The sequence below is a fragment of the Apostichopus japonicus genome, chromosome 4 (assembly GCF_037975245.1).
Source record: "Apostichopus japonicus isolate 1M-3 chromosome 4, ASM3797524v1, whole genome shotgun sequence".
In the NCBI taxonomy this organism is placed as follows: Eukaryota; Metazoa; Echinodermata; class Holothuroidea; order Aspidochirotida; family Stichopodidae; genus Apostichopus; species Apostichopus japonicus.
The window spans coordinates 3,975,022-4,001,540 of record NC_092564.1 but is presented as its reverse complement, the minus strand read 5'-3'; the positions used below and the strand labels follow the sequence as shown (position 1 = coordinate 4,001,540).

At 36.2% G+C, this 26,519-nt stretch overlaps 1 protein-coding gene across 1 annotated transcript; it reads left to right on the top strand.

Moving 5' to 3' along the window:
* Positions 1-252: 252 nt before the first annotated feature.
* Positions 253-25,992, top strand: LOC139966183 (AP-4 complex subunit epsilon-1-like). Its single transcript, XM_071968962.1, has 22 exons — positions 253-535; positions 2,339-2,410; positions 3,056-3,179; positions 3,839-4,034; positions 5,266-5,425; positions 5,867-6,033; positions 6,982-7,055; positions 7,609-7,731; positions 8,436-8,545; positions 9,538-9,677; positions 10,333-10,442; positions 13,010-13,116; positions 14,576-14,803; positions 15,465-15,548; positions 16,058-16,172; positions 16,830-17,013; positions 17,515-17,704; positions 20,101-20,262; positions 20,938-21,450; positions 22,455-22,657; positions 23,735-23,886; positions 24,777-25,992. Exons 1-22 carry the CDS (start codon positions 413-415, stop codon positions 24,938-24,940), a joined length of 3,501 nt encoding a protein of 1,166 aa, XP_071825063.1. The 5' UTR covers positions 253-412; the 3' UTR covers positions 24,941-25,992.
* Positions 25,993-26,519: the final 527 nt, after the last annotated feature.

The following is a 26,519-nucleotide window of genomic DNA, read 5'->3' as shown; positions in this document are numbered from 1 at the left end:
CGATATAAAAGCGTCCTGATGTCAAGGTTAACTTGCTACCGGCAACTGCTTCACCGAAAATGATTTTCCTGACAACCGTCACCTTGGTCCGAAGGAAAATATTTTCAGAGCAGGGACGGGGGTGGGGGGGGGAAGGGGAAATATATAAATATTATTGCCGCAGTTAGAGATGTGGTCACTCGTTATGATGGCGCTTTGTCAAGGCCATTTTTCCTTGCATACGTTGTGTTATCTTGAAAGACTTGGTTACTCAGTTTATTTACATGCTACCACCAAGTCGAACTACCCTATTACGGGATCCCGTTACGCGAAACTTTGTGTTTAAATGCAGCAATGGAGGTAGTGGATAAATATAGTGTCGCCGTAAGTTACAGTAGTAAACTCTGAATGTCTGAATCTGACGAAAAACGCCATGGATAAAACATTTTCTTCAGTTTCTTCCATGATGTTAGGGCAATTGGGTCCGCGAAATACAGATGTTTCGCCTGGGTTCTTCGCTTTAGTGAAAGGCATTCGCAGATCTTCGTCTACAGTGGTAAGAGCTACGCAAATACCTAAATTTTATATACAAGGGTAGGGCCTTGGCCCCTAACTTAGTTAGTTAATTAAAGGTCATCATTGGCTTCAAGTTCCAATTCGGATATAGTTTGGTGTCGATGTGTTGCTTGGAGATATTTTTGTTTCATGATTAGGCTATGCCATTTGCTGGAAATTCAATGTATTTTCATATATTTAATTGGTGGGGCTTATTCGCAGGGCAGCCCTGCGAATAGCCAGACACATACACCATATTCGCAGGGCAGCCCTGCGAATAGCCGCACACAAGTATCTTATTCACAGGGCAGCCCTGCGAACAGCCGGACACAGACACCTTATTTGCAGGGCTGCCCTGCGAATAGCCAGACACAAGCATCTTATTTGCAGGGCTGCCCTGCGAATAGCCAGACACATACACCTTATTCACAGGGCAGCCTTAGACTGGGTTAACGGGCTCAGTAACTTTTGGGGCTATTCAAGTTTTCTTTTGGGCACCATCAGCTATCTTTTTGAGAGTCTTAATTGGGAGCCCCTATATTTTGAGGAATTTATTGGTCTTTGGGATTCCTATCTTAATGCTGTTAGGATTGGTTTTGGGAGCCTAGGTATAGGGCCTTAAGATTGAACCAGTCTAGCATTAGTTCCGCCTACATAAAAAATTGTCATCCCTCATTTTCACCTTTGTTTTTGCAGAGTGACTGCTCATTTGCATGTAAAGGTGTGGGAGGGGGGGGGGGGAGTGTCACACCCTTGACCATATTGGCTTTCAGGCAATGTCGGCTTTTGGGGAATCCCAAGGTAAGCTCACTTAAAATAAGCTTTTGAAATTGAACTGCTGGGGTTCCAAAAATTAGCTTATGAAGTGGCTAAGACTATTTGGGCCCAAAAGGTTGCTTTTTCAAGGCCCCAAACTGACTGGTATCAATAGCAAAACCTAATAATTAACCTATTTTCAAAATCGTCACAGCCCTGCGAATAAGGTGTCTGTGTACCGTTATTCGCCGGGCTGCCCTGCGAATAATCACTTCGTATTTAATTAGCATATATAACGTAGGCCTAGCTTAACATTAGACTGAATTTCAGACAATGGCAATGGCAAGCAGTGGTTAGAAAGGTCTTCAAATATTGCGGTGAATTGATCGCTGCAGTTAACTTGAATTTTTCTTTTTGATACTTTAAATGGTCTAAAGTTAGGCCTACAGTATGCCTACCGTGTATCTTAGGTAGCCTAGGCCTAGATATTTTACTTTTAACAACATTTGATTCACTGAAATTGAAACAACTTAAAAGTGAAAAACACATATTTTTTGGTATTGGGAAAGGAGTAGAAGGGAGGGGTGGGGCTTGTATCTAATGCAGTTGACAAAAATGGTATTTACAAAAGGAAAATACACAAAATCACAGGGCTTCTCTTTCTGCTTTCTTAAAGAATTAATATTCTTTCTAAACCTTTAATTTTATTGCTTTTGTAGCAAAATTGTTCATAGAAGGTTGAATTTGAAATATATGCTGCATCAATTCAATAACAAGAAGTAGTAAGGCAGTTTCTTGGTTTAAATGTGACACAAAGAAGTATTGTTAGAGCATGGTACCATTAGTAAGTTTATTCTGTACAGTTTGCATCTTGTAAAAATCTAATTTTAAAAGAGCTGTATTGTACCCCTTATTAAGTAGTCAGTGCCATAACATGTATTGAAGCCTGGCCACTGTAGTTCACTTAGCTCACAATTACTTGTAGCAAATTATCTTTGCCTGAATCGTGTTGCATACTGTAATTTAATTATTACATTTTCCTTCACAGGAGCAAGATGAAATTGTAGAAAAGGAGTTGGATCTATTGAGACAGAAGTTAGCCCAGCCAAATCTAGGGGAGGTTAGCAATATAAATCCCAATGAAACATGTTTGCAAAGTGAATGTTATTGATCATATCCTGTTTTACCCTAAGAGTATACAGTGTTACATTTAACATTAAAGATAATTTCTGATCAGGCAGTATACTACTGTATGCATTTACTTGGATGTCCTTAGTACATGTCAGCTAGTTATCTCTGTGTGTCTCTCAACATTCCATTTATATGTGTAAGCTTGGCAACTGAGACTTCCATAACATAATTACAGTATAACCAAAGTGATGCAAAGTGTCCAAGTTTTTTTGGGGTTTTAAGCTTTTATTAAGGCCATATAAAATGAACAGATAAAGACATACATGATAAATCAGAACACCACAAAAGCGTCCATATAATAATTGAATTTATTACAGCAAGTATTAAAGAAAAAGAAGGATTTTTATTGTTGGCAGAAATAGCAAACATGGGTAACCTTATTACCTAATAAGAAATTTAACACTTATTGCAAATGGTGATGCTATTGATGATGCAGTTGAATTTTTTTCAATTCTCAAGCACTGTGATATAGTTGTTTGAAATTGATATTGCACATGTATATCTTTAGTTCAAATTAATAAAACATTCTCTCCCTCTGCAACCTTGTATTTATCCTATCTTCATTAATCCACAGAAAAAGATGAAAGAGCTCTTAGTAAGATTGATGTATTGTGAGATGCTGGGTCATTCAGCATCTTTTGGACACATAACTGCTCTAAAGATGGCACAACAGGGCTCCCTTCACCTCAAGAGAGTTGGTATGTTAGCTTTTCAGCCCAGAATGACTACTTTCTTTGTCAAAAGAAGGATGTAGGGAATAGAATGTTCAAACTTGCCTTTAACATTTCTAAATCCCCAACGTATATTTTAGTTCTGTTTATGATAGCATTTAGAAATGTTTATTTCAATATTGGATGGCAAATCTTCAGGAAGTGTAAGCCAGAGCAAATAGTTGCCTATATCAGAGAGTGACTAAATTTCTGCTCTATAGAATTTCTTTTATTATCTAACCTTTACTTTATAAAACATTAAATGGAGAAAGTTCTGTGAAATAGTAGCACTATTAGACTCCTTTGATGCAGAATATTTAGTGGGTTTTGATGCCAAGTTTTTTACAACGAGTTAAATTCGTTTTGGAAGAGATTTGGGTAACATATTTCATAACTTTGGGATATATTTTTTAATAATGCTCATATTTTCTGGGATACATATAATATTTTGCATAATATTTGCACAATGTTTAACACAAGTTTCCATGGTGATGCAAACTACAGTAAGCAAAGCAGTCATCACTTAACTTTCATACCATCCAATGAAGCATTGTTTTGTTTTATTTGATGGTCCACTTAAAACAATATTAGAATATTAGAACTTAAACATAGAATCTGTTAAATAATCTGACTGATTCTTTTGACAGGTTATCTGGCTGTCAGCTTATTTCTTCATCCAAATCATGAGTTGCTACTGCTTCTGGTTAACACAGTTCAAAAAGATTTGAAGAGCACAAACATGTTGGACAACTCTATGGCCTTAACAGCTGTCTCTAATTTGTTCGGACCGGATATGATACCTGCAATCATCCATCAAGTCATTGAGAAGCTTAAACATGCAAGGTTAGCCATTGTATGTATTAATAAAACGAAGTCTGAGAATATTTTATACAGAGCAACTAAAATGAAACTCTTGATGAAAAAGTCACCAAGATTAGAGCCTGCCATCTGGATCAAACATCTTGATCCACCCTCAACACTAATCCCCTTTACATCAAGACTGTAAAAGTGTGATCATTATGGTAAAAGGAAAAATATTTGGACCAATTCCTGTTTTTTCATTGCTTGTTTTGTGGTGGAATATTATTTTTCTAAGGTAAGTTCATTGCACAATAGACGTGATGCCCCACATGGACAGCACATCAAAGTACCTTTGTTTTCCTTTGTTTTGACACAGATGAAGTAAAATTCCTCCGTAGTGTTGAATAATTTTCCAAATTGTCATATAATCATTCAGTTTTACAATACAAGTGAAGTAGTTCTTGTTGTTTATGTCCATATTTGAATATCACAGATGACTGCACAATACACTCCTCCAAATGAAATGAATGGATTTGCATATTTTGAATATCTCGGCAATGGAAGATGCTACAAAGCTGTATATTTGTGTAAGGGCAAATTTCTGTATCCAATTAAGTGAATAGTGTGTATATTGTGATAGAATGGCATAAATAGTGAGACCAACTTTCATCCTTTTCCTAAACTTTTTACCGCTTGTGTAAAACAGGTCAGATGACAGGAGGTCAAATTTTTAGAGGGTATAATAAGAAATAATTCAGGTGTTAGAAATTTCCATAGCACCTATGAGGTTTAGTCAATTTGGTTATCATGAAATAGGGAGATTGTTATGCTTGTGGCATATGTGTGCGGAACCTGTTTGACAGAACTCTAACATGCGGGACGAACTTCCATACAGCGTTTCTGGGTGATAGACTAGTTCAAAGTTCCACTCGTGCAGTTTTGCCAAACGTAAAAAAGTACTTTAGAAAACACAAAGTTAAGAGTGCCTAAAACAATTTGATTTGGAACTTACAAAATAAGTATCAAAAGATCTCTTTGTCATTACTTACAAACCAAATTGTAGATATACTACACTGTACTGGTGATCAACTCATGGTCCTGTTATGATCTGTAGTCGGTCAGAGATGGCGGATGTCAAGTTTTGCCAAATTAGATAGGACCGATATGACTCACCCTCTGTTGATTTTGGACGTGGCCAGAGAGCCCCATTTGAAATATTAAACCATTATGTCGTGGACTTCAATGACTAATTATTTGCTTTCTCTTTTGGCAGTGCCATGGTGAGAAAGAAGGCTGTGATGACATTGTATTCATTCTTCTTGAAAGCTCCCCACCTAATCCATCACATGACAGATAAATTCAAGGAGGCACTATGCGACAGGGAGCCGACTGTGATGGGAGCAGCACTGCACATCTACAGCAGATTGATAACAGTGAGTACTTCATGCGTAGCCTATACCTACAGCTACATTAATTGTCATGATCCCATCAAGCTTAACTGCTCAACAGTCTCACTGTAGGTAGTACTTCTATCAGTTCAAAACGAATTAATTTACACTAAAACGTATCGTAGAACATATTCCTGACAGACTAATGACAAGAATGTATCCAAATGAAAGTATTTTAAATGTTTTAAAATAATGTCGTCACACTAGCTGCAGTCATTTTGGTATCCAGATTGCAGCATCTGAGTGCCAGAGGTTTATCTGACTTACTATGGGCTTGAACTTTCTGTGTATGACCTGCCGGGTAGTAATTAAAAATGCAACATTATTTCATTTATTTCAATTATTCATTGCTGTGAAATGTTTCTCACTTCACCATGATAAACTATGTAAAAAATGTCATATCATTACATCATGATTCATTTTCAGGACAACCCAAATGGCCATCAGTCCTTGGTCAGACCACTGGTCAGTATTTTGATGCAAGTGACATCACACAAGCTTCCTCTTACGTTTGAATTTCACGGTGTACCAGCTCCATGGATTCAGATCCGAATTCTTAAGATGCTGGCTACTTTAGGTCACAACAATGAATAGTAAGATATTCCTCTCTTTTGTTTCTCCCTTTTTCATCTTCAAGTAACTGCCATTTTTTTTTGTGGAAATGTTTCTTAAATGCTGAAAGTTAATTCAATCTTTACTTTGCATGCAAACATGCCAAAGAATAAAGTTACCTTTTAAGTCGTTAAGAAATTGAATGCTAGAGTTAGACATTACTGAACAAAGAAAAGTAAAACATTTACAAATAAAATATGTTTATCACTTAGGTCAGGTTCTCCATGGCATACATTGGTATTAGAAATTTCTTCTCATGGTACTGGAAGTTTTGATCTATAGTGGCTACGCAAAACCAATTTCTCTCAAAGGGTAAAATTTTGTGGTCCATGATTGAAAGGGCCCACTGTTACTTTATGATATTATCATCACTTTGACATTCCTTTGTGATCGTTCATTTCTATTTCTAATACTTGATGGTCCATCTTGAAATCTTGGAGTAAGATATTATTTCAAGCCCCTGCAATTAGGATGGTCCATTATTACTTATGTTTAGTTTGTGAAGTGAATGGAAGACATTTCGAAGCAGTTATGGTATGTAAGAGACGGTTTGATAATGTGCTTCTGAGAACAGTACCAAACAGTCATGTTTGAGATACAAAAGTATGATTGCTAAATATTGTTCTTGTGATTTCTCCTTTCTTTCAGTATCAAACTAACATTCTCACTTCTTGTTACATATGTTGTCCTCCCCATGTGTATAATCCACAAAATTCATGCAAAACACAACATGAAAACCCTATGGATAGCACATACCTCAACTAACCACATAAACAGATTAATTACCACACTAATTAATTAATAAAAGAAATAACAGAATAGGTTGCAGAAGTATATTCAGTTACTAAAAAATTAGAAAACTCTTTCCTTCATCTCCATGAATTTCAAAGGATGATGTTTAATAATTTCTTTTTTGCTCTATTTACTAGTGCAAGCAACTTAATGTATGATGTTTTGGAACAAATGATGCATGACATAAGTCTAAGACAGATGGTGTCATTTGGTGAGTATTGTATTATGTTTGTTGTAACTTTTATAACAGCATATCTTTATTAATACATTAGCAGTTTTGTTTTCAAAATATTAAATAGTTTTCACCTTGTCAGAAGTTTTAAAATGTAAATCTGGGTATGGCAGGAATTGTAAATATATAAATATTTGATCCTGGTACTGATTGTGGTTATTTTCTTAGCTACACAATTTAAGTGGTTTCTGATTGATTGCACTAGATGTTCCTTTTTCTAGCCCCACCATCGGCTCGTACTTTTTTTACTGGGTCATATTTATTTATATTGTTATTATTTCTTTATATTACTTATATTATTGTTATTACTTTATTATTATGAGGTCAAATTATGGAATATTGTTGTTGGTAAGACTAACAGAAACAGCAGGACAAATGAATCCGTGTGGTAGGCAATGAATATGGTAATGATCCTGAATGGATGAATGTAGATTTCATTAGATGGCCACATCTTTGAATGAAATTAATTGGATTTTAGAGTTCACAACATATGGCTAATAATAACTTTCCTCTTTTTTCTTCCATTTGACAGTCGTTCATTATGAGTGTATATCAACGATAGCTTCTATCTATCCAAGCGAGGAGCTGATTTCATCTGCTGCTAAGAGTGTCTCCAAGTTTCTTAAATCAAAGGACAATAATTTAAAATATTTGGGTAAAAATGATTTTTTTTCTTATCATTCTTTATAAAATATCTTTTAATCAATCAGATTGTATTTTAGTTCTCTGGCTGTGTTTCTTGTTAACCGTTTATTATAAAATGTTGTCAACTGAATAATCATTTGAATAATCATTAATTTATGTAATAGAGAACTAATAATGCTCCCAGGGTACCATGGTCTGTTGGAGATCTATCAGTGTAAACTGCAAAGTAATTGTGTCCAGTGGGCGATGTTATATTCCGACTGAGCCAGCAGAGGGAGTGGGAGTGCACGGGGTAGGGAGATGATTTTATATGGATATTATCCAAGTCATAAAGCAAAAGAAGTGGAGATGGTCAGGGCATTTAGCTAGATGTCAGGATAAGAGATGGACACATAAATTGACAGATTGGACACCAAGGGGTTATGTTAGAGGCAGAGGTAGGCAGAGTAGGAGATGGATTGATGACGTAAGAGAATATGGAAGAAAACAGCTCAGGATAGAATTAACTAGAAAAGGCCTTTTGCAGTGGAGCAAAATAGGCTAGTTAAGTTAAGTTATATAGACATATTTAACTGACAAGATTTTTCTATCAAGTCAAGAAGTGTGTTGGGCAAATTAACTTAAATCAAGCCTTTGTATTTTGTCTGATAATTTCATTACAAGATGTTTATCTCAGTCTCCATTTTTCAACGATGTAATTCTTTGTTTTATTAGGCATTGAAGCTCTAGGTCAGTTGTTGACTGTTGACTCTAAGTGTGGCAGTAACCACCAGATGATTGTGGTTGATTGTTTGACCGATCCAGATCTTACCATAAGGAAAAAGGTAACCATTTCCAGTTTATCTTTATTTATTTCAAGAGATGTTTATCTTCGGTGTATTATGTTGTCCATCCCATTTATTGAATTCATAATTCATATTTACACAAGTTAAGTTAACATTTTGTACATCACATGACATCCAGTAGCGAAACACTGAAATATATGACCATGTTTAATAGATATAATAGCAGATCTATGGTTAAAGATAAAACCATAATTTGTAAGATCTGTTTGATAATTTACAATGAAATATTGTTCACCTATGACTCAAATGTTATTCATTTGTGTTACTTTATGATAACCATAATCATTCCAAGCACATATGATAACTTAAACTGGATCCGAAATAAGTATCAGTCAAACTCATAAATGGTTAGGGAAAGGAACAATTGACAGAGAAAGCATGTCTGGATAAAAGCTGACAGTAAAATGTTTACATTGTTCTCAGGTAAACTTTCGTGTGGAATTTGGTCTTTCTTATTTCCCAATCCCCCTGATAATTATAATAGTCCTTTTTATATAAGAAGGAGTGTTTTAAATTATGGTGTTCCATTTCCCCTTCCAGGATAAACCACTTTTGGCAGTGTCTTCATTCTGGTTCATGAAAGGGTGTGATCTTTGCATGGTTGATCCCTTACCTTCTCTTAAAATAACCAAACAAAACAACCTTCTATAGTACCCGTCAGTTTTAATTCAATGAGAAGAAAAATTAAGTAACCTGAAAGTAATGCTTAGTAGTCCTGCTCATTTTTGTTATATTGATGCCACTGCTGTTATTACAGCCATTAAATTTGGCTGTGTGGAATTTTTAGGAGTCGATGAAATCTTGATTTTTCTTTTCTCATTAAAGTATTTTTAAGTAATTTATTATTAGGATCATGTTTTAATTGGTAGGAGATGGTTGTAGCTTGCATCAAATCATTCTATTACACTGTTAGGAATAATAGAAGGAATAATAGACCTTGAATGTGTTTTACGATGTCTATTTGCTTTCAGACATTAGAACTGCTTTTCCTGATGGCAAATGAATCTAATATTGAGGTAATATGTCAGAAGTTTCTGGAGTGTCTTCCTACATTGTCAGATACCACAAATCAACAACAGCTGTCAGACAGAGTCATACAAATGGCTCAGAAATATCCTTTGAAGTCACAGAGCAAAACTAGCGGTGTATATAGGCATTATGATGTTGGGGAGCAACTTGATGTGCCTACAATGTAATGTGTGTTCTGCTACGTAAATAAATAAACACAAAATACTTTACTTGTGGCTTTAGTCTCACTATACATGTGCAAAATATATGCAGTGCGACAGTCTGTTTACTTTTTGACAAAATGTATATTTAGAAACGATGTGAAATTATGGAGAAAATTTCAGAGAATAAAAGGAAATGATTTCTTCCAGTGAGTTCAGATATTGCATGTCTATCTTCTTCCTCTACTAATTGAGCTAACTGAGCTAATTAGCCATTAGAAGGGGGTGATCCATTGGGGGAGCTAGTCAGTAATTACAGTAAGTTTCATGCTTCTGCGTCTAGGAATCACACCTCAATTAATTTGATTTGATGCAACCCATAAAATAGCACAGAAGGAGGTCTCTTACAGAAGAAATGTCTCATTACTTTAGTGATTACGTGCTATTTTATCCTGCGATATTTATGCATAATTGTGATCTTTTGACCAGTCTAAACTATGAATCATCCCTACCTTTCCTCTCTTGGCAAAGCTCCCACCAAGACTGTCTCTGTGACCTTCTTTCATAATATAAATTACGCCTTGACTTGTTTGATACGCATTATCAATCACTTCACTGGTTCTTAACAACAGTTTGTGATCTCTGCATCTTAGCTGATTGGCTAATTGAAAATTTGGTTTCAATTTCCATAGATGTCATCAAAAAAGGTATGACAAGTTTTCATCTTTTTTTTCTTCTTTTGCCACTAAAGAATTATACTAATGAACTAAAGATATTGCCATATTTATCTCTCCTCTGTAAGTTTATTTTCATGTACCAAGCTTAGCTCTTACTTGCATGTATGTATAGATATATTTATAGTACAGTACAAAAAATCAAAATAAAATGGTGATCTAGATAGCTTGTATTGTTGCCAAGATGGAAAATTGTGAAATTTATTGGACATTTCATTGGGAAATGATTTGTAATGTCACACTAGGAGAACGCATCAAACTTGCATGGTTTTTTATCTCAATACATTACATGTATAGAGATATTGTAACAGTAAGTGGGACTCTCTCTTCTCTTAAAAATTTTTCAGCGTCTTCATACAAAGTTCTTTTTCTCTGGAATTTCCAGAGCAAGCATATATCATATAGGCCAACAAAAGTTACTATTTTTTATTCCAGAATTGTATCTCATTCTATGACTTTTTCACCGATTTATGTCCAAATTTGGCCAAATCCCTCTGAAAAACAGTTGAAATGAGGCCTTTTTGCACACGCTCCAAAACTTGTTTGTTTCATTGTTTTTGATGATTAAGCCCCGCCTCCAAGTCTTGTGTAGCAGATTGGCTATGACTCAAGCCCCGCCTCCAAGTCTGGTTTGTAGCAGATTGGCTATGCCTCATGGCAGCTACATGTTAGATATACGAAAATGGTCACCCTCACGACCAATGCACACTAATTCCATATACACATTGTTGTGCATTTAATTTATATTAGGACTTCGTCTGTTTATAGCTCCATGGTTTTAGTAATATCAATTTAAGGATTGTTCTTTTGTTCAGGTAGTTTTTCAGAGCAAGAGTCATGATAAGTTTGTTTGATTGCCCATCAGGTATTTTGTATAATTACGTATACACTTTGTTGTGCTGCTGAAGGCTACAAGTTTAGGCTAGGCCTAATGCATTCTATATTAGGCCTTCATTTAGTAATAGCCACATTAGCATTGTACTGGTGGTGTTCAGGCAGTTTTGGGCCATGGTACAGTAAGTTTGTTTGATTGCCTTACAGTGTGTTTTAATTTTTAAGTTAAGTTTCCAACTTATATATTAACTGTGACTCCATAAATTTAACATAATGTTAATGGGATAATACAACAACTATTCATTTGGAATAGAGTGTATATTGTGCATTTCTAGAATGAAGCATCATTATGAATTAACAGCTTGTTTGGTATATTTCTTTAACCCCCCCCCCCAAAAAAAAAAGAATTAAAAACAAAAATTATAATCTATCACATTTTATTTTCACTGGAGTATATATGTATAAAAGAGGAGCCGGCCATAACATTACAACTTTTATAAGACTATAAAAATTGGAGAAGGTTATGTCTTATTTATAAGGATATAATAAGGTTATAAGAAGTATGTTTAGCTTTCTTTTGAACCTGTGATGTTTGACATCAAATATACAAAGAATTAAAAGAAAATACTAAAATGGAGAGGAACTGGGGTGGCTATTAGGGGAGGAGGAGGCCACCCATCACTTTCAATTTAAAACTTATATTCTACATACATGTACATTATTTTTTCCAAGTCATAAATCCACGAAATCTTCATGTCAAAATTATTGAGATGGAAAAATGTGGGTTGTTTTGATAATTGGAAGTGTACACAGTTTTGATGGTAGTCACCACTACAGTCTACAGTAACCTACAGTAGGTCGATAGGCCTAGCTTTCTCAAGGCGGGCATCAAGAATATGGTCGAGTTGTTCGCCTCTTCTTATTTGACTTGTCATTGACAACACTATATGACCAAAAATATTATATATATTGATATTGATAATTGTAGAGACAGAGCAAAGATAAGAAACTAGGAATCGAAATTAGAACTTCCAGTATTGAGATACTGCGTCATTGATGCTCTTGTTTATTGTTTTTCGCTGGAGAATTTAAGACCCTCCACAATGAACATATCTGTTCGAGTCAGATGAAGTCACTCGACTATACTTTATAGAAAAGATGTCCCATCTCATGGTCGAATCATTTGACCAACATAATGTAACTCTTGTATGTACTGTTGTACTACTTTTCAGCGTTATGCAACCGTTCAAACTGTAAAAGAGAACAAAGCACATATTGTTGTAGTCCATGTATGACATCACAGAGTACTGTGCCATGACCTCATCTAACTCAAATGAATAAATTAAATAAGTTATATGTTCTTATATTTTAGCAATGGAGCAAGTTATGAAGCTAAAATTTGTATTGAACATTTGCAAACAAGTAATTCTATATTAAAATTTTTTAACAAAGCTTACCTCAATTGCATTAGAGTTGTATAAATATAAATAAGTGAATCCCAAGCAGCTGCTGTAATGTGAATTCAAGACTGAGGGTTGTTGGAATTCCTTTTGGACTTTTTAAATTTGTCTTTCCAGGGTTGTGTACAGGTTGCATAAAAATTGCTATCTTAGATTTCAAACACTTCAACTTATTGTTTATATTTCTTCTCACTTAATGACAATTAATGAGTGACTAATTAAACTTTTGTTTCTTTTCTCCTCTAGAGAGACAATCTCATGGCAGTGGGATATCTGCTACAGTTGTCAATGTTTTCTTACCATTTGCAAGCAATGAAACATGCAATGAGTCTCTCATGCAGTTGACAATGTGGGTATGTACGGAGGATTGCATTAAACATCACAGTGTTTAGTTTTTCTTTTCGTATTATTAAATTAATAGTCACATACCGTCAATTTGTGTTGTGATCATTCTGGATGAAAATTATATCAAGTTTTTCAATTGTCTTTATTTACTTCTGTTATTTTGCCTGATTTTTTTTTCTTTTGAATTCTCAAACAGTGATTGGTTGATTGGGTAGAGGGGATTTGTAGGCCAAGGAGCATTCACATAGCAAGTGTCAGTATTAATGTCAATATAATGAATTCAGTTAGTTTAGTTAAGTATTGAAATCTAATGATGGTGGTATTAATGTGTTTCATGTTGAGGCATGAATTTGACATTTTGAAGTGAAAATTAAAAGAGGTGACATTTGCTCAATGAAGCCTTGGTGAAGGATGTTCGGTATTTTATTATATGAACAGTTATCACTAATAGCTAGTCATGTGTTCTTTGCTGACAGTTGGCTATGTACAGCATTGTAATGCTACTCTTAATTCTTTTCTGTGATATACCTGTGGGGTATTTGGCACTGGGAAGTCATAATATAATAATAATAATTTATTTTATAAAGCGTAAAATCCACAAAAGTGCTCTAAAACGCTATGTAACAGTAAAAAAAAAATATGACACATAATATGTAGTAAAACTGCAGAATAAAATACAATATAGATGAGTATGAAAAATAAAAAGCATGCACGTTTGAGTGTGTTGGAGTACTGCACATGAATAGAGTTGAATACACAGTTTATATATTGCAGTAATGCTGTCTAAATAGGTAGGTTTTCAGCTTTGACTTGAATGTTGTTAGACTAAAAACAGTTCTGAGTTCAGCTGGCAGCTCATTCCAGAGGCGTGGCCCAGCTGCGCAAAATGCTCTGTTCCCATAGCTGTTTGTCTTGGTGATCGGCACCTCCAGACGACTCTGACCAGCAGACCGTAGTCAATGCATAATGTACATCACACACAAGGACAGTCCTGCATTAGACTTACATACAATGCAGCTAGGCCAGCCTAAGCCTATTAATATGAACTACCTATAACTACTTATAACAGAAGTTTCAAAGTAACAAGCTGATTGCACCAGTTTTTAAACCCAAATTCAGATTTTTCATTTAGCTTCCAGTATCACAGGTGTGAGTATGATATACAACAGTACATACAACGATATACAACAGATAGACATTGTTAACCTCATAAAGGGTGGGGATAAGGTGTAGTGTGGCTAGGGAGTAGAGGACGTTCAATACCGTTTGCAAGGAACAATAATGGCGAACAAGTGTTAAAAAGGTGTAGATTTAACAGGAAGTGGCGTAGGATTGTATCATTGCATTGAAATTTAACTTCAACCAATTGCTTGAACTCCCAACAGTATCCGTAGAAGAGCATCCTTTTTTTCCCGTTTCCCATCAGCAGAAATCAACTGTTAGTTTACTCTTTGATTTTGCTTAAAGGTTATGGGAGAGTTTGCCAGTCAGGAAATTTCATCTCTGATGGTCGACGATGCTTTTCAGATTCTGCTGACCATGTTTAACAACCAAGTTGCAGACTGGAGTACAGAGACCAAGTTGTACTTCCTATCAGCCATCGGCAAGATATTTGCCAAGTTAGAAAATGTAGACATGAGTCTGAAAAATAATTTGAAGAGACTGCTGAATGATTCGGAGCCGGAAGTGAGGCAGGTCAGTACCTCGGTACAAAAAATATATCAACATTTTGTGCATCATGGTGTTCCTGGTTTAACTAGTGAAATTTATGAGACTGACAAAAAAAAACAGATTACTTGCCAAAGCTCATACCAATATTTTTATTTTGTTCCACTTATTCTTGACTACATGTTTGGAAAAAAAAACTTCATAGGATTCACAGGAACCAGAAATGAAATTGGTCACAATCAATAAGCTATGCAATACTTACATGAAATCAACTGACCAGTATGGTTTGTTTCATTATTATCTTTTTACATTTTTTTTTTTTGGGGGGGCGAGATATTTTAAATTCGTTTCTAATATTTGTACCATCAAAAGGGTACAATATGCTTGACTAGGGCATGCAAAAGAAATGTGATCATTTTATCTGTGACTTGGATGGAGCACTCAAGACTGATGGTGCTTCCGTCATTGCCAATAGGACTGCCACATAGCTAAAAGCATATATCATCAACACACTGGAAGTAGTATTCAAAGTAAGTAATTTATATGCCTGTATCAATATGGACTTTATCAAGACTAGATGTAGCAAAACCTTAGTGTTGAACATGGTATTGTTTGGTCTCAATCTTTACAATTGTCTTCTTCTTTCACACGAAGGTCACTTCATACTCTTGTTCTTCCTACTTTTCAGAGAGCTGCAGAGTTGATAGTCTTGTCTTCATCATCAGTAAGGATTAAGAAGGAAATGTTATACAAAGAAATCCAGCCTGGCCAGGTAAAGTATTAATCCTGTGGTTGGAGATTGATGGTGATGCAAGTGAAAGACAATGAGACTGTTGGAGTGTGGTGGAGGGGAGTGGTAAGGGTTGTACTGGGAGGCTGGAGACCAAGATGGGGCTGTTGGGTAATTGGAGAACAGGATAGGAATATACATTATAAAGGTTATAATGTTAGGTTGCTACAGGTTTGGTCGGGGGAACTGAATGCTGTTTACATCTTTCCTTGTTTGCAAGACAATAGTAATAACCTTGGTAGTAATTCCTCTTTTGACAAATAATTTGGCAGAGGAACAAAAACAGAGCTGAAGCACATGTTTAGATTTGGGTATGTGGGGGTGGGTTGGGTGTGTGGGGATGGGGGGTATGGTGGATATGGATTATTTGTCTGAAAGGCTCAGATATTCTTCAAATGACCTTCAAGGAAAGTTGAAGCCCTTGTTCGTGTCAACCTGGTAAAGTGTCTCTATTGCAATAAAGACTGTTTTCTTTATAATTTCTCTTTCAGTGTGACTGGACTTTGTCGTTCTTGGATAAGTTTGTTTCAGATGCCCTGGAGGCAGGTGCTGCCCCTTACAAGCCCAAGCAACATAGAACAGTGGAAGAACCAACCACAGTCATAGGTAACCCTTTCTCTGCTGTTTTCTTGTGTAAAATGTTTGCTGATTTTGTTGTATATCACAGTCAATGTCCATACATAATTAATTATGCTAGCTTAGATGTTGTATTTTGGAAATACAGTTTGAGCTGACAATAATAATATTGACTGAATTTTATTATGTTCAGCCTTGTTCCTTCTGTTTTGATGTTCTGCTCTTCTTGTAAAGCAAGTTTGCTCTTGTCTAGCCCACAAAGCTTTTTAGTTACATTGGCTTTCACAGCTTTCTAAATAATTCTGCCAGCTATACTAAAGCTCACTTCTTTTATCTTACATTTCATTGGGCAGTAAATAATGAAGGAAATTTAACTATGAACATCTCCCTTCTTATTATCAAGTAGAAAATGCAAGATAGTGAAAAATTATTTGGTATGGAAAAGAAAACGAAAATATGCTTGAAGATTTGGTCATATGCACAACTACTTACAGTATTGTCCAAAGACCAGACAGAAAAACAGAGTGAGATATATCAATTTTTTAATAGTGATAGCAGTGTTTGGAATTTCACTCTCTATGGTACTGTGAACTGAATAGCCCTGGTTTTTATGCCCGTGGAAGTTGTGGAACGTACAACTACTTGTATCAATGGCTTTCATTCTCCTCATCATTTTTTGCTCAACAGACGTAAAACCTCAACTTTTCTCTGGATTGAATTTCCAACCATACTCTGCTCCTTCGACGGTCTCAAGACATTCTTCGTCAAGTCTGGCAACCACACCAAAACAAGAGGATGAGAAGGGGTCTTCAGTGGCATCGGGTGGTTCCTCAGAGCACAGTGTCTCTCAAGACCACTCTCGGCCAGAGGGGTAAGTGTTCACAATTGTATCCTTCAAGAGCATCTTGTTTCTGCCATTTTAGATGATTCATGAATATTGCCGGCTCGTTCTGTCTCTTTTGTAGTTTTACATTCCTTAACCGCTTTTGCAAATTTGGTGATGTATATAAGTAAATGAACAACAGAAAACTGACCGGGAGGTTAGGAAATCCCAGCAAAAAAGCAAAACTTAAGCTATATTAGGGATTGCCACCATCTTAGGACTGAATCGCTCAGCTGGTAGAGCCGCAGGGCTTGTAACCTTGAGGTCTCTGGTTCGAATCCTATTATAGCCCAAAATTTCTTTGCCCAATTCCAAGTTGGTGATATAACAGAATGTCAGGAAACTTAAAAGGCATGTGATGTTCATCTAATGTAGATCTTGATGGAAGCATAAAGAAATATATAACATTTGTAAAAGCATATGCGATAGAATCTGCCTGTCAGAGTGTTTGAAAGGTAAAATGACAGTCTCTCTTTTTAACACTAAAAGTGAGAACTCATCTCGACTGAAAGTGTCTGGAATGAAGAAAGTATGGGGTAAATCTGGGTACATCAAAGGAGAGAAGACGAAAGTCAGAGATGATGTCACCGAGTCCTCCAAAGAGAAACCTCCACCAACCTCTGCAAGCTCATCCTCACCCCCATTTAAGGTTTCTGAAACATTGTCTTCTCCTGTTCAGGTATTGTGCTATACATTAATGTGTTAACATTACACATTAACAGGGGATAGTTTATATGTGTATTTCACTGAAGAGTTGTTTAAATGGAGAGGCCAACACTATCAGCTTAGTTAGTTTGTTGAAAACGCTGTTTGGGAGAATTTGCTCGTCATGATCATCTTCCACCACAATAACACAGAGAATAATTTATCCGGTATCGCATAGTAAAATGCTTTGCAAAATGGTCAAGTTGCTATACAAATGTAAAGGAAGTGTAGCAGTTAACTATACACGTACCATAGTATTCAAGAGAGACACCTCAGAGCCTTTGAAATGAAGCACAAAATATAAAACACTAAAAAAGAAGACGGCAACTTCGTAGGTCTGAATATTGCTATAGCAAACTTTAAAACGTATTTCGTGATGATCATTTTATATTCTATAAATTAACATATTATGCTTTGTTTTTATTGTAACTTCAGTTTTAAAACTTCTGTTATTATATGGGGCAATATTCAAATGCTCTAGCAAGAATTTCTTACTTTGCAAATCGTCCGTCATTTTAAATGAGCCGTCATACATTTCATGACTGTGTGAAGCAGGCGCGGCGGAACGGAAAAATTATTGGGGGGGCTAATGTGTGGAGACTATCTAAGCGGAGCGCCACCATCGGTTGGCGCGGAGCGCACAAGAAAATTTTGGGTTTTTTCAAACCCCCAGATGGCCGGAAACGGCACTTCCCGAGTGTTTTATGCTGCGAATACCTGGCCCTAAAATATGGGTCTCAAGCCTGCAATTTCTCAGATTGCACGTAAAGTCTGTAAAAACATTGTAATTTGTATATTCGATGGTGTTTTAAGAGAGTAGCTATTACTCGTAGTGTACTCACAAAGACGTTTTTGAGTGTAGTAAGGGCAGTGGCGGGGCTAGGGGTATTGGTCGGGGGGGCAAGAATGGTCTGTAGGGGCGCTTTCGACACTATCTAAGCGGAGCGCCACCACAGGTTGGCGCGGAGCGTACAGAAAATTTTTGAGTAAAGATACTCCCGAGATTGCAGGAAATGACCCTTTCCGGGGCCTTGCTAATTTGCAGATAAACGGAGAATAAATAGGTGTCGTCGCCATTTTGTCGGAAAATACACCGACAGAATATGACAAATGTCAATAGGTATATGAGAGCGCAATAAAATAGTCAAAAATCGCGAATAAGTAAAAAGTAGTGAAAAGCTGAAAAGGGCGCCAGCAGTCCATTTTACACCTATAGAGTATACGTGTGCATCGGACAGATCGACAAGTATGCATTGAAAAATGGGCAGATGTACGTTTCGGAGCCTTGGTAAATATTGGGGGGGCTAATCAAGCATTTGCCCCCTCAACTTTTTTATTGGGGGGGCTGAGCCCCCCCAAGCCCCCCCGGTTCCGCCGCCACTGGTGTGAAGTAATCATTAGATTTGACTATGTTTAAATATGACCAGTAAATGTTATAACAAAGCCTCATTCTTTTTAGAGAGGATGTGGTTTCTTTCATGAGGATTGCATTGTGAGTGACCAAATGGGACATACTCTTATTCTTTGGTGGTTTGCATGACAGTATTACTCAGAGTTTGAGGTATATTTTTGATTGTTATTCCCACTGCACACTGATACTTGAATGCATTATTGGACAAGATCAAGTTCCTGAAACAGATTCTGCTGTCCACCAAAATCACACCAAATATAAATCACACCAATTATAAATCACACCAAATATTAATCACACCAACTATAACGCAATGAAACAATAAGTTCAAGTGTGTGTAAAAGAAGTCTGAATACATTACATTAAATCTGTGGGACACACAATCTTTTAGATTTGAGTAAATTATGGTCATTAAACTCACAACTATGGAATAGCTTGGTGGTCGTAACTACTCAGATGTATCCTACTGTATATTGATTGAGGGATATACAATACTGTACCAAATCATGTAGCTTAGGTCAGTTGCGTAAACACTGCTTAAGATGTCATATCATCTGGGGAGAGGGGTCTAAGAGGAGGGGTGGCACATGTGAAATGGTGTCACATTTTTCAATTTTTGAGAGAATGAGACAATGGTGAAGAATTTTGGACTGTTTAAGAAACCTTAGGTTGAACCACACATTGGTTTTCTATATTTATTGACTGTACACTAGGCTTTGTAGAAATATTCTGCCAGTGGGGGGGGGGGGGGGTTGGGGGCTTTTATTCTGACAGATAGCTACCTCTAAAGTATACATGGCTGCACCCCTTAGAAATAATGCTAAGCTAGAATTCAGTTCAATTGCACCTGTAAAGGAAGATACTTGTTCTCACTGTGTAATGTCATTATCATATTGCATTTAGAGGGCATCGTCTTTATTTCCAATACAAGTCACTGCCTAAAACATCTTATCTTACAGTTAAACGATACAATAGCCACAACAAGCAAGGATTTTGGAGGCTGGGAGAGGAACAGCTTCAAGACAGAGGAGGAGAACAAAGCAGAAGAAGATCCCGAGATGAAACAAAAGAAAGACCTTGCCCAGGCATTGTTTGGAAATGCCCGTCAATACATGCACAAAGTTAGTCAATTCATTTGCTCCCTGGCTGTAAAAGGTGTCAATGAGTCAAGAAGAATCATTAATGTTTGTTTTTATAGACTTTACAAAATGGATACATATGATAATTTTGTCAGTCTTGAAACATGACACAATGGTGATTGCGGTTGCAGTTTTGATGGTGGTCTCAGGACTTGAAAGGGTTCGATCTGCCAAACGTTATATAAAAAATATGACAATTAACGCAGTGTTGATGGTGGTCTCAAGACTTGAAAGGGTTTGATCTGCAAATGTTCTATGAATAAATATAACAGTTAATGCAGTGTTGACGGTGGTCTCAAGACTTGAAAGGGTTTGATTTGCAAATGTTCTATAAAAAATATGACAGTTAATACTACGTAGTGTAATTACTGTTTTAGTATGCTGTATCGGTTTGTATGTTTGTATCGATTTGCACTAGCAGCTGCAAGTCTCATCCTTCAACTTCGACCAATAACTCACCCAGATCAATCACCATGCAACAGGTGATCTTGGTCAACAGACTGCTTTCATTGGCCATACTCTCTGCTTTCTTTTTATTGTAAATAGTTTGTTAATGAAGTCACAAGAATAACCTGATTTTCATCATCATGTTAGGTGAGATACTTCTGTCACTGCATAGTTCTATGATCCAACTAAATATTTTCATCCTTCAAACAGGAAAACTTACCAAAGAAATCAGTGGCTGACAGCCAAACTGTGGACCTTCTTAGCATAAGCAATGACTCTGATGTTGCGAAGACTTCCTTCAACTCTCACCAGCCAGTGTTATCAGCCGGAGGTACATCTACGGACATCATTTCATTAGATATGCTACAAAAAACTCACGGTGGTACGGCAGAAAACGCAACCGAGTCATCCCAAGTTAAGGATAACCACAGTATTAGTTTGATGGATGATCCTCAAGTTGGGTCTGGGTCGTTGTTGGATCAGATAAGTAAAGATTCTGCAGCATTTACAGATGAAGGGAGCCACCATATACCCAGAGAATTTCAAGGTTATCCATCCTCTAAACAATTTGAACAACTCTGTACTGATGAGATGATGAGAGTGACCCTAGGCAAAGTATGGAAACCTAAAGAGTTGGTCATCGTTTTCTTTCTTTACAACAAGAATGCAATTCACAACTTCACAGAAGTGAAGGTTACTGCCAGTTTGCCATCAAGTCTTAAGGTGAGGGTTACAGCTGTTAATATTCAAAGTTTCAATTTGATACCACTTCTCTATTTTATCAGTAGATCAACAATAGAAAAATGACTGCAAAATCATAAACCAAAGTTTAGAGGAGCCAAAAGAAATTTAGGCACCTGACTGGCACCCATGAAAAATGGTCATCATTTGTTGACCGGCAATACCAGCTAAGGGTTAGATGGATCAGTTAGTGGACCACAGGGTTTGTGATCCTCTGGTAAATTGTTTCAAATCTCATACTAGCCAAACACAACTTTTCTTTTTCAAAAGTCTTAATGATAGCTGGATGGGAAATTGCAATGCCTTTTCCAGCCACTCTTTACACAAACAGCTGATAGCCATGTGATGTAGTAAGTGCTGAGCAGAGTAGGAAGTATAACATAACATATTTGTTGGTGCTTTAAGAGACCAGTAATAAAAGAAAGTTTGGGTGAGGGTTTGACCTTGGTAGAAGACACCACTTAAGTTGTAAATGATATCAGTCTAGTCATGACCTTTGTTATGTCTACTGACATCAGGCTCTATTAGTTGAAAATATTCACTTGGTACTTGAAAGAGTGTTGGGTTATAGGGTGGGGTAGTGTAGGGGGGGTGACAAGTATCTCACTGATTGAGAATATGAATTTGCCCCATATGTCAAGGAAACTTGAAATCTCTCCCTGAAGATGAAATACCCCCTAGTTGAATGCATATTTAATCATGCTATAAAGAAGATAAGTACCAGATGGGAGAGGTGAATTATAAAGAACAAATGACAAACTATGCAGGACAATGAAAAGTGAGAAGGTAGAAAGGCAGTAGTCTTGGCTGGACTATGGAGTGCAGTAGGTTAATCAATAGATAGGTGCAGCCCACCTGATATAATATTAAAAGCGGTAGAGGTACATGTTTTCCTGTAAAAACCCGAAATATTATGTTTTTGTATTTAAACATGATATCCCATCCACTGCAATTCTTACCCAGTAGAATACTGATTCTGTTCACAGTATACCCACACAGAGAGTCGCAAGCACTCAATGGAAGTCACTTCTGTGAATTCGCAGAGCTCCGTATCTCTCTACGTCAGCTGTACTTGCCCTAGTCCGACCTTAAATATGATGATGAGCGGTGAAGTGACTTACAGAGACCAAACTAAGACAACCAAAAGACTCTTCTTTAATACAGCTTTACCTGTTGCAGATATACTAAGGTGATGAAGTCAATGTTTGGCTAAAAGTCAACTCCATTCATTTGGGTATTTACTAACCATTGCATTGGGTTAACACATTATATGGATTATCACCAGAATTTGAAGTAAAGGATAAACAAAATAACTCTGGTGATATTGGGTATATATCAGTTAATAGTAAGAGAACATGTTCCTTGAACCTAGGTTAAAAATTTTTTTTTTATCATTCTTCTTTTGAGCCTGATATATAATGGTACCTCTGTATTGCTTTAAAGTTAAAACTTCCTTTATTTCCTGGAACCCCTTTCATTCCTCTCCAAAGTAATGCTTTTAAACCCTTTGTTTCCTACTGTCCTTGTAAGTATAGGTTTTCTTCTTGAATTTGTTTTTGGCCAAATTTTAGGTCTTGTTTATTTAGGGTCTAGAAGCTCTTGTGTACTGTTCATATTACTGTCTGCTGGTTATCACACTGTAGCCTGTCAGAAACATTGACTGCATTACTTTGCTGGGTGACATGTTCTTATATATGCAATTGACCTGTTATCTGCATCTGTATTTAAATGATTCATGAATATGCAAGTTTATTTTGCATTCACGGAACATTTGACCTGTTATCTGCATCTGTATTTAAATGATTCATGAATATGCAAGTATATTGTGGATTGATGAATATGCATTCGACCTGTTATATGCATCTGTATTTAATGATTCATGAATATGCAAGTATATTGTGGGTTCATGAATATGCATTTGACCTGTTATCTGCATCTGTATTTAATGATTCATGAAGATGCAAGTATTATTTTGCACATAGCAAGCATTTGTCTTTGAACTTTTCATCAGTTTAAGGGTACATACTACTACTATGCATCCTTACTGAGTGGTGCATAATACTCTGATGGCACAGAAGTATGTAAATATTTTGAAATACAGAAGTAAAGCTACATTTTCTGCTTTGAAAATAAATTCATAATCCTCAAGGGAGTCATTTATGATGATATTTATAAAATTCAGTCTTAAATTCATAGGATAACACTTAGGAAAACATACATCTGTCAACTAATAAAGACATTTTTACCCATATTGACCTCTAAATAGGCCACTCCATCTGAACACTGATGAGTTTGGTAGACAGTGGGGAGAACCTTGTCATGATGTCCGACTACAGGTGCAAGATATCACCAGGAACCTGAAGACATTGATGGATGGACTTTCCTCAAGTTTGCCATTTCATATTGTAGAGTTAAAAGGTAGGAAGACTATTTTGAACTATAAACTAAATTAGTAACTGTGAACCCCTTCATGTATTCATTTCTAAATGTATCCAACTGTCGTTATCTCTAACAAGATCTGTGATAAACAACTAGTGCTTGGTGGCTATAATGTATTTCTTTCACCCAAAATTGTGCAATCAAAATTGAACTAGTAACCAATCACTCTCCATGACAACAAAAATTTGATATGGAAGACAGATGAAAGTATGATGTAGGGTGATGTTAATGTAATAGAACTAACAAATAGTTTGTGTCCAATGTACTTGCATAGTGGGGCAATGAAGATAACAAAACTAATCTAGCTACTTTGAAATAGAAAAAGAGCATTGAAGAGATTACAATTGACTGAAATAAGTTTTTAATTAATTTTAAAGTATTTTTAGGTCCTTACAAGTTCTTCTATGACTACAGTATTTTCTTGGTATGTGATCCAACATGAGTAGTGTGTAGTGGAAGATCTGCTGGAGTTCTTTTCCTTGAAATAAACTGTATCTTGCTAGGATAACTTGATCGGGGCATTGTCAGCCGTACAAAAAAATGGTTCAATATAACATGAAATTTAGTTGTCTGAGACAACTTGACAACCCTTATAAATGATCCTTAGAAGTGTGAAGGGAAGTCAAGAGGGATATTGATGCTAGTGAGTATGACTTGTGATGGAGTGAATTGGTCCAAAGGGTTAGCAGTCAGTGGTACCAAGATTGGGGAGGAGAGATGGATTGCAACCCAACACACAAAACCAGATCAATACTTGTTGATGTTATTAACAGTCCATTCTATAGTTTTCTGTGAGTTGTTGTGCCTTTCTGCAGATGTCCATAGTTAACTTCTATTTGCTAACCTTCTCTGTTTCTCTCTCTCTTCAGGTGATGAAGGTCTAGCTACCATTTCTCTTCTGCAGTCAACAAATTGTCTGGTTCACTTTAAGCTACAAAATCCAGTTATGAACATTTGGATCAAGTCGAAGAGGAAGATTTTATCTGACGTTGTTGGTGAAATAACAGTGAAAGCTTTAAAAGAAAAGAGGTAGTACCAAACTATGAAATACTTTGATGATGCGGGAGAGAGGATGGAGGATGTTTGCTGGATTCACTGTCACAAAAAAGAGAGAATAACTTTCAATATGTTTTCCCTGCTTAGAGGTTGAGATATAGAGAGGAATGTGGATTCATCACAGTTTTACTGACTTCTGGAAATTGCAATTTAGATCTTTTTTATGCAAAATGCAAGATAGATATAAAACACTATTCTTTAAAGACATATGCAAACTACTAGACCAAAGAGCTGTGTTATAACAGGCAAACTTACTGGTCTAGAAGCCTATTTCATGTGTTCACACTAATTAACCACTTTGAACGTCAGCCAGCTGATATGATATTTAACTTTGACTTGACCCCTTCATCAGGGAAGGGATGGGGGGGATGTGATGGGGGAAGCCGCAGATTGCTCGCTCAATAGACATCCCACCTACCGATTCCAAGGACTCCAAGTGATGCCCTGATAAAATGCTTTGTTCAATTACATCCTTTAGTGAATGCTGCCTTGCTTTAAGTATCAGGAAGCATGCAATGGGTACAACTGTGTCAGTATGTTAGAAGAGAAACTTACTCCCATCCACTGAAGTGAGACAGAAAATTTCTTTGGTTTCAAAAAAATGATCTATGACAATTAATATTTGTTGCAAAACTGCCTTGCCACTGCTTTAGGCAGCAGATATTACCCTGCTCGAATATTTATTTTATTTTTAGGATTCTGTAGTATGTTGTATACAACTCTATGCCAAAGCAGGAGCTGAGAAAACTCACAAACCTGTATGTTGGCTTGCAGTACACTGTATATCAGGAGCCCATGTTGTTAATATCATCTTCAACTAAATAATTTTTTCTGCAATGTGGAGAATTGAGGCAAGTGCTGTGTGAAGATGTAAAACACAACTATATATGATCAAATGAAGCAATTTTTAACATGGGCGGAATATTTAAATTGTATATTTATTTCCTTTTACAAGAGTATTAATTATATGAATCATCAGTATAACTGATAACATGATTGGATGAAATTTTAAAAATCCACAGAAAAGTATCTCATCAACATTATTTATACTTTTTTGTCTATTCGGATTGAGTCTTCATAGTAATAGGATATGAATATTACATTCTGAGACAGTCGATTGAGTTAAAACTGATGGACTAGGATAAATTGTGCATATCACGGAGAGTAAAATCATCCTTTTATCAGTATTATCCCAAAATATGCTAGAATGAGTAAAACAGGTCAATCATAGTAGGCTATGGGTAAACTTTGCATCATCCAAAAGAGCTTTACCCTCAGAAACTGATACAGGTAGTCAGAAGAGCCAAATTATTTCATTTTGAAAGTGTTTAAGTCATACAAAATGTTTAAATATGTAAATATCAAGAAGGATGGTCTACATACTTATTGCTGCTAGCTATGGTTTGCTCAGTATTTTCAACATACATTCCAACAGTTGATCAAAATCAGAGTTGTTTGGGTTATTCTCATCAAATGAATCTCCTGAAAGATCAGGTTTTAATCTGCTAAAATTGCAAGAAATATAACTTTGGAACAGTGCTTTCCTGAAAGGTTCA